General features: G+C 45.6%; 1 protein-coding gene across 1 annotated transcript in view; it reads right to left on the bottom strand.

Annotated features, from left to right (window-relative positions):
- Nucleotides 1-8,177, bottom strand: part of LOC103361538 (uncharacterized protein C20orf112) — a 24,220-nt gene that overhangs the window by 7,492 nt on the left and 8,551 nt on the right. The window contains exons 4-7 of the mRNA XM_008287643.1: nt 7,677-7,865; nt 4,607-4,720; nt 3,530-3,767; nt 2,069-2,310 (exon numbers count right to left, since the gene is read on the bottom strand). Coding sequence (XP_008285865.1) covers nt 2,069-2,310; nt 3,530-3,767; nt 4,607-4,720; nt 7,677-7,865 — 783 coding nt within the window. The remainder of the gene's footprint in view (nt 1-2,068; nt 2,311-3,529; nt 3,768-4,606; nt 4,721-7,676; nt 7,866-8,177) is intronic.

Below are 8,177 nucleotides of genomic sequence, written 5' to 3'. Positions count from 1 at the left end.
CTCCAGCTTTAAAATAAGCAAATTTCCCAATATGTCCCCAAACCTCTGGGTTTGTATTGAACACCAGAGGCTGCAGATGTAATCCGGTGTCCAGTAGCTAGCACCTGCTAGCTTAGCAGGAACCACCTTCAACCCGACAGGATTTGATCTGCACACAGTTTCGAGTCGCCTCCTTTTTCCCGCCCCCATAAGTCATTTCTAAATGTATTCCACACTGGACTAGTTTGGCCTCTGTGAGAGGTTAAAGTGTGTCGGCCTCCCAGCGCCCCCCGAACGTGGGAAGAATCGAAACGAAAAGAAGGATTCACAGTTAGAAAGTCACAAAAACACAACATGAATCGAGCCCTATGAAGCGAAAAAACGAGAAAAACCAACCAACCAGCGTGACGGAGAGAAAAGGTAGATTTCACTAAACTTGATTCAGTTTCGTTGCAGTCGGAGGTCTTCCGGTCAGTCGGTCGGTCGGTCGGCTAGCGCCCGGCTTCGTTGAGGTTTCAGGTCTATGGCAGAAGGTCCGGTTGTTTTTTTTTTTTGTTTTTTTTTTTTTGAATAGCAGCAGCAACATGAGAGTTCATCATTAGAATCATAGTAATAATAATAATAATCATAATAATCATAATAAGAACAATAATGGCCATTTTAGAGTTTAAACAGACAAACACAGTAAGACAGAGCAAAACTCCTCCTGGTCCTCGGAAACAGGAGGACGTCTAGGTCCATGAAGAAGAGAGTAGGTCCAGTGGAGAAGAAGGAGGAGGAGGAGGAGGAGGAGGAGGAGGAGGTGTTCAACAGAAAGAGGATGCTGAGGTTTCGTTGGCTGTAAAAAGTAGAAGCGGGAGGTAAAACTGCCACGAGTTAGTTGAAGTTAAGAAATCCCCCCTTTAGTCAAAGTGGTCCTCGCTCCCGTCAGCTGCTCCACGTCCAGCAGCTCACCAACAAACCCGCAAACAAAACGTTCCCCAAACGCTTTTTGCGCAATAAAAGTTTTTGTTTTTGATTCTCTCCTCCGAAAAACCCTTGAAGACATCAGGTGGTTAAAAAGTAAACTGGCTTCAGGCGGTACCATTCGCTTGTTGTTGTTGTGTTTGTTTGTTGAGGACAACAGAAAATAAACAATAAAAGAAAACAACACCACGGGCGGGAGTTGGCAGGTCTGATCTGAGGTATTTCCTGGTGGTCAAAATGGCGTCTTGGATGCATAAGTAGCACAAGTTGCTCCCTGGGTAGGACGATGGGGCGAGGGCCGGGTGAGGAGGGAAAAGTGCTATAGGGACACAGAGAGCTTATTTACAAGCGAGCACGAGAAAAAACTTTTTTTGTTCTTTTTTCCGACTTTTTTTACTTTTTTTTTTTTTTTTTTAAACCAAACAAATTTTTTTTATTTTGGCCCCGTTCGGACTCAAGAGTCTTTTCCTTTTTAGTGCTATTTTTCAAGATAAGTCAAACCGCTTTTCTTTCTTTCAGTCACTTGGGAAGAGTCAAAAAAACAAACAAACAAACAAACAAACAAAATTCAGACTCCCAAAAAAAACAAAAGAGAAAATCTCAAAGCAAGCAAACAGCCTCGGTAGCGAGAACTCAGGGAGTCTGTGGGATTTACTATTTTTTAATTTGTTAGGATGATGCTCAAAACTCCCCGAGCTTCACAGGAAAAAGAAAGTTTTGTTTTTTTAAATTTTAAATGTTCTTTTCTGAACCCACAGCAGCAGAATCAACAACCCGCCGTCGTCTTCGCTCCTCGTCTTCGTCGCTGATTGTGAGGTGCTTCCGCAGAAGAAGAAGAAGAAGATTCCTCCTTTTTTTTTTTGTTTTTTTCCTTTTTTCTAATCATTGTGGTCGTTCAGATTTGTCCTCAGGCAGAATCGGTGGATCGAGGGATTAGTCGCTCCGTTTCCACGCTTCCTTCAAAATAAAAGTTTCCCGAAGAGAAGGCAGAGGAGGGGAAACGCCCAGATTCAAGGAGCGAAAACAAGAGGAGGTGTGGTGGACAAAATAAACAGAACAGGAAGTGTGTGTGTGTGTGTGTGTGTGTGTGTGTTAAGTGTGTGTGTTTTTCCCGCCAGAATCAGTTCTGCTGCAGGATGAGGTTCTCCAGCTCGTCCGCCGAGCGCAGCAGGAAGGCGGCCGACTCCCGGTAGCCGGCGATCAGCTGGCGCACGGCCGTGATCTCCGGTTGGCTGAGCTGGGTGGAGGCCCCGCCCCCTCCGGCGCCGCCGCTGCCCCGCCCACCCAGGCTGTTGGCGGCGGCGGCGGCGGCGGAGTTGGCGATGTTGGCGGAGGAGAGGGACTTCATGCTGAGGTCTGTGGGGCCTGAAGAGGAAGTACAGGAGGCAGGAGGACACAGAGGAGGACGGGACAAAGATCAGGACTGAAATATCACCAGAACCTTTTCCATGATGGAGGTCATGAACCTGAAGCATCGCCGTCTACCATCGATCCTTGTCTGACTACCAGCTCACCAAAGCACAGGGCCCTGAGAGCTAACTGTCAGACTGTCAGGCTAAGTGTCCGGATAAGTGCTAAGCTAACTATTTTGCTAATTATCAAACTGACTTTCAGGCTAACTAGCAAAATAACTGTCAGACTAACTGGAAGGCTTCCAAGCTAACTGTTTGACTAACTGTCCGACTAACTTTTAAACTAACTATGAGGCTAACTGTCAGATTAACTGTCAAGCTAACTGTCAGGCTGACTGGCAGACTACCTGTTAGAATAACTATCAGGCTAACTGTCAGACTAACTATCAGGCTAACTGTCAGGCTGACTGTCTGGCTTTGTTTCTACCAGTTGGACTAGCAGTCAAGCTAACTATTAGAAAAAACTGTCAGGCTAAATGTCAAGCTTACTGTCAGCACAACTGTCATGCTAACCATTAGGCCAAGTGTCAAGTTAACTGTTAGACTAAATGCCAGGTTAACTATTGCGCTGTTAGGCTAACTGTCAGGCTAATTGTGAGGCTAACTAGCAGCCTAGTTGTCATGCTAACTGTCACGCTGACTTCCAGGCTAACTCAACCTTTATGGAACATTTAGCCCTGACTGATGCGTTTGGTTCATTCGAGTCAGGTTTTTGAACTTTAATCCTAACTTCTTTTAGCTCGCTTTGTGAAACAGTCTCCTGGAATCAGAATAAACAGAAACCCGGCAGAACAACAGTAAAACCACCACTGAATAATCCCGTACAGCTACAAACGCCCCGTTAGATGACGTTAATGCTGTTTCATGCCTGTTCTCACTCAGGGTTAAAACCAGCAGAATTAGCCGTTAGCTCTGATTCCTGCAGGCGTCTGAACACGACTGCAGGTTACGTGATGCTTCGCTTCCTTCATCCTGTAATCAGACCTGTTGCTTTGTCCTGAAGCCGTTTCAGGAATAGAGCTTCTAATGACCAGCCTGAAGATGAGTGATGATAAAACTACACGTCAAGATTCATTCATTCACCGATAGGATTCATTCATTCATTCATCATCAGGATTCATTCATTCATCGTCAGGATTCATTCATTCTGTTTCCGTCATCCCCGTCCTCACCGTTGCTCTGAGCAGCGGTGCCGGTCGTCAGGGAAACGGGATGTTGCATGGCGGCGCCCAGGCCCGGGTATCCACGGTAACCGTAGCTGAGGCCGGCGCCGTTGATGTAGAGCTGGGTGTCCTGGGAGGAGAAGGCCGAGGCGGCCAGCGAGTAGGCCGAGTGGGCGAGCGACGCCGGCTCCCTCAGACCGCCGCCGCTGCCGCCGCCGGACGGCTTGTCCAGAGAGATCTGCTCATCCTGGACACGGAGGACACAGAGGAGACGGGTCAGCGGGGAAACGGGTCAGCGGGGAAACGGGTCAGTCGGTGGCAGGAAGTAACTGAGTACATGTACTCTGAGGTATTTCAATGTCCTGCTACCTTCTACTTTGACTTTAACCCGACAGCTGCAGGTACGTTACAGGGTGAAAGGACTGAAACCCTCTGGACTGAAAACAGGTTCTGGTTCTAACAAACGGTGCAAATTAGTTGATTTTTAAAAGACAGCGCGATGTTTAGAACTGCTGGTGGCAGGTTTTGGGTTCAGAGGGTCAAACATCGGTCCTGATGAGATGAATTATATGAACTCTAACAAGTCAGTCTGCAGTGAATCAGCGCCGACGTTTAACTTCTGCTTCATGCATCAGTGAATCAAACAAGCATCAGAACGCTGAGCTGGTTCTCATCTGTCAACAACACGCTCCATGTTCCGCTCAGGGATTCAGAGCATGAGCGACCATTCAACGTGAGTAAATCATTCACACACGAAGCTGCACAAACACAAACACAAACACCAACACAATCACCAACACAATCACCAACACAAACACAAACACCAACACCAACACAAACACAAACACAATCACCAACACCAACACAAACACAAACACCAACACAAACACAAACAACAACACAAACACCAACACAAACACAATCACCAACACCAACACAAACACAAACACCAACACAAACACCAACACCAACACAATCACCAACACAAACACAATCACAAACACAATCACCAACACAAACACAATCACCAACACAAACACCAACACAAACACCAACACAAACACAAACACAATCACCAGCACTCACGTGGTAGGCTTCAAGGCGCATCCTCTTGGCGGCGTTGCGTGATTCGCTCTCGCAGGCGGCCGCCAGGATGTTCTCAGCCATGGCCGAGGTGAGGTGAGGCGGAGTCGGGCGGGTCTGAGGACGACAGAGTCACAGTCACGGTTACTGAATCGTCAGCTTTCCCACAGTCCCTGAACTGCTCACAAACCAACACTTTATTCTACATGTAAAGAAACCCTGAACATTCTGCCCTCCTCCTCTCCTGGGAGGCCGACATGGATGAATGCCACGTAACAAGAATTCTGAGGTTGTTTCGTTTGTTCTAAAATAAAGAATCAAAGAAATTCCACATTTATTTTGTATTTTCATTCTAACTGTGTTATTGTATTTCTGAGTTCTCTCTCCGTTCACATTTAATGGAAACGGCTTCGTATCACCAGTCAGCTGTTTGTTGAGTTTCTGTCAGTTTTTGGTCCTTTAGTGTCATTTTTATAACTTTTTGTGGTATTTTTGTGTCCTTAACTGTCACTTTTGCATCTTTCAGCGTCACTGTTGAATCTTTTTGTGTCATTTTTACATCTTTAGGTGTAATTTTTGCATCTTTTTGACATTTTTGCATCTTTTCTTGCTTTTTAAAAAAAAAATCTCTTTGTGTCGTTCTGAGTCCTGCTGACAGCAGACATCTCTGAGTTCTCTCTCCTCCTTCTTCATGTGGTTCTGGTTCCTCAGAGCTGCAGGACTTTAGTGAAACATGAACCTCAGTGAAGGAACATGAGACAGGAGAGAGAAAACTGCTTAAAGTTTGGAAAGTTAACATTTTATTTAGGCAGGAAGACTCATTTAAACCTTAATAGTCAAACTTTTTAGCTAAACTTTAAACCCTGACGTTGTTTCTTCTGTTAGAGGACCTTTAGTTCAGCATCTGCTGCTTTAAATCAACCAATGAAAGCAGAAGAGCGTCCCTGTGAAGTCCAGCTGTGTTTTATCTGATGGTGCAGCATCATGGACGTCCACTGGGGGGCAGCAGAGACACATCACTGACTCACGTTCAGGTTCAGAGTCAGAGAAGGAAAACCGCCTGTTGCTGCTCAGAGTCCACGTTTATCACCGAAGGCATGAAGCCGGACTTTGTTCCTGCAGACTGAGCTTTTAATGGTGATTGTTCCCAGATGAGGAGAAGATGGCGAGGAGCCTCCATCACCGCCATCACCTCCGTCACCTCCGTCACCTCCATCACCTCCATCACCTCCATCACCTCCGTCACTTCCATCACCTCCGTCACCTCCATCACCTCCATCAGGAAGCGTTCGTGACAGCACGAGCACCTCTGTTACACGCTGTAATTGCTTTTTAATTAGCCGAGCAGACGGCGGTGCATCGATTAGCTGCGTCGCTCGGCGCCCCCTGCAGCTGGAAGGCGCATTAACAGCGTCCTGCCGTCACTTTGAGTTCGTTGCTGCGTTAACCTGCAGCAGCAGCAGCAGCAGGAGAAGCTGCAGCCTTCAGAGCATCAGACCTCTGAGATGCACACGTCGTCTCCATGGTTACAGTCCAGCTGCAGCCTCATCGTCTGAAGATCACTAAACCCTCAAATCGTTTCCTTTATTAGAACAACTCAGTTAACGAATGTTTGGACAGGTTTCATTAAGATGTGACGAACTGCAGCAGCAGCGAGAAGAATCAACAGGTTTCATCAAACTTTTTAATCTACGGCGACTTCTGGTGACATCAGCGCCAACCAACAAACTGCTGAGTCAGCAGATACGGATTTTAACCACCGTTATTTAACGATCAGCAGTAATCACGTTTATCAGCTGATTATTAAACGTGTGTTTCCACATTATTGAGACGGAGTTCCACAAACACAAGTTGAATAAAACTTAAAAATGTCGTTGCACTCATTAGTGTTTTAGTTCATAGACAATAAGAGTAATTAATTAATCAATCAGTGTTTTATTAATCAGGACAATGGTATCAGTTTGTAGTGATTTTGTTTTTAAACCAGAACTCAACGCTTCTGATTCTCTTTATTGGTTCTTTTTATGGTTTTATTGTTTTTAAACCGGCTGACAAACCTCCGCTCAGACCACCGAGCTCCACAGTTCAGAGTTTAAAGGTTTATAAAAGTGTTTTTTTCTCTTCGTGTCGCTGCTGAAGGAGGAAGTATGTCCCGTCAGAATAAAAGCCTCTGAGAGCAGCCGTCAGGACTCGAGTCATTTAACTCCAGATCAGACCAGACCAGATTAGATCAGACCAGATCAGTAACACACTCACTACGATTTTATTCCATTAAAGTTCGTCTCCAGCTGTTGATTTAACTCCTAAAAACTTCACATTTAGAAGCTTTAGTCCATAAAAATCATCTCTTCTTTGCTTCCATCTTGATGCAAAAACCTTCTCGGCACAACTACAGCGGACGTCTTTGGATCCTGGATCGTTATTTTATGATAATTAACTCTCTGAGCTCCGTTGAAAAGCATAAAAACACATCCCATAGTTAGTCAGAGATACACAGTGAGAGGGAGAGATGTCCGACGTTTAGCTCAGCTGGAAAATAAACCAGATCTACACTTTAAATGTTGATCAAATCTTAAAATCCTGAGAGACTTTCAGGCGCTGATTTGGTGACGTTATCAGGATCCTTTTCCCGTTAAAGTATGTGATAAAAACGAAGCATGTGCACCAAACTGATCCTGTAGAAACCAGAACCTTCCACTTTACCCACGTTTCACTGTGGAAGCTGCTGCTTGGAGCTCATACGGTTAATGGGAATAAAAAAAGAATAATCTTTACAATAAACTGATAACGAAGGTAATAATGAGCCGCAGACTTCAGTCACAGGAAATACTTCTCAGCTACTTGAAGGACGTCAGGTTTTTGGTTCTCTACAGGATCTGGTTCAATCTGCTGAAGCTCAGATGGAACCAAACATCACAGGAGCTTCATTAAGGGACTCCCAGAACGTTGGAAATCTGAGTGTTGTTTCTGTTTCTACAGCTCCTGGCTTTGGTCAATGGGCTGATTCTGGCTGGTTTTGAAAAATAAACATATCTATTAACTGCGTGGGCCCCAGCAGGGGGCGCTACTGTACCTCCATGCCGTTCTTCTTCATGCGCCGGCAGGACTTGAGGTAGGTGCGGATGCGTTTGCGAGCTCGCTCCTGGAACTCGGGGAACTGTCTGCTGCAGGACTCGATGATGGCCTGGATCTTCTCCTTGGGCTGCTTGGAGATGGGAACCATCCGGTCCAAGTTCTCGTCCACGAACAGACGCACAAACATCTGACGGGAGGACAACACAGCGTTACACACTATAGAGATGGTCTAAAGGCTGGTGGATCTGGAGCTCAGGAGCTGCTTCTGCTGCTGTACTTTAACCACTGAAGTCCAGATGTTGTTCATGTGTTCTGCTTCCAGAATAACGTAAAGAAAACATCACAAACACACATGTAGGAGTTCATTCATCTCTGTGTGAGTCCAGATGTTCAACACAGAACGTCTCCTTAAAGGCTGTTTGATCTAAATGAACGTTTCTCTGAAATCTTTCAGAAAGTTCAACTTCTGTCCACAGTCTGAAGGCTTTTATACAGGTTT

The sequence above is a fragment of the Stegastes partitus genome, unplaced genomic scaffold (genome assembly GCF_000690725.1).
Source record: "Stegastes partitus isolate 25-593 unplaced genomic scaffold, Stegastes_partitus-1.0.2 Scaffold510, whole genome shotgun sequence".
Classification (NCBI taxonomy): domain Eukaryota; kingdom Metazoa; phylum Chordata; class Actinopteri; family Pomacentridae; genus Stegastes; species Stegastes partitus.
This window is presented reverse-complemented; position numbering and strand designations above follow the sequence as displayed.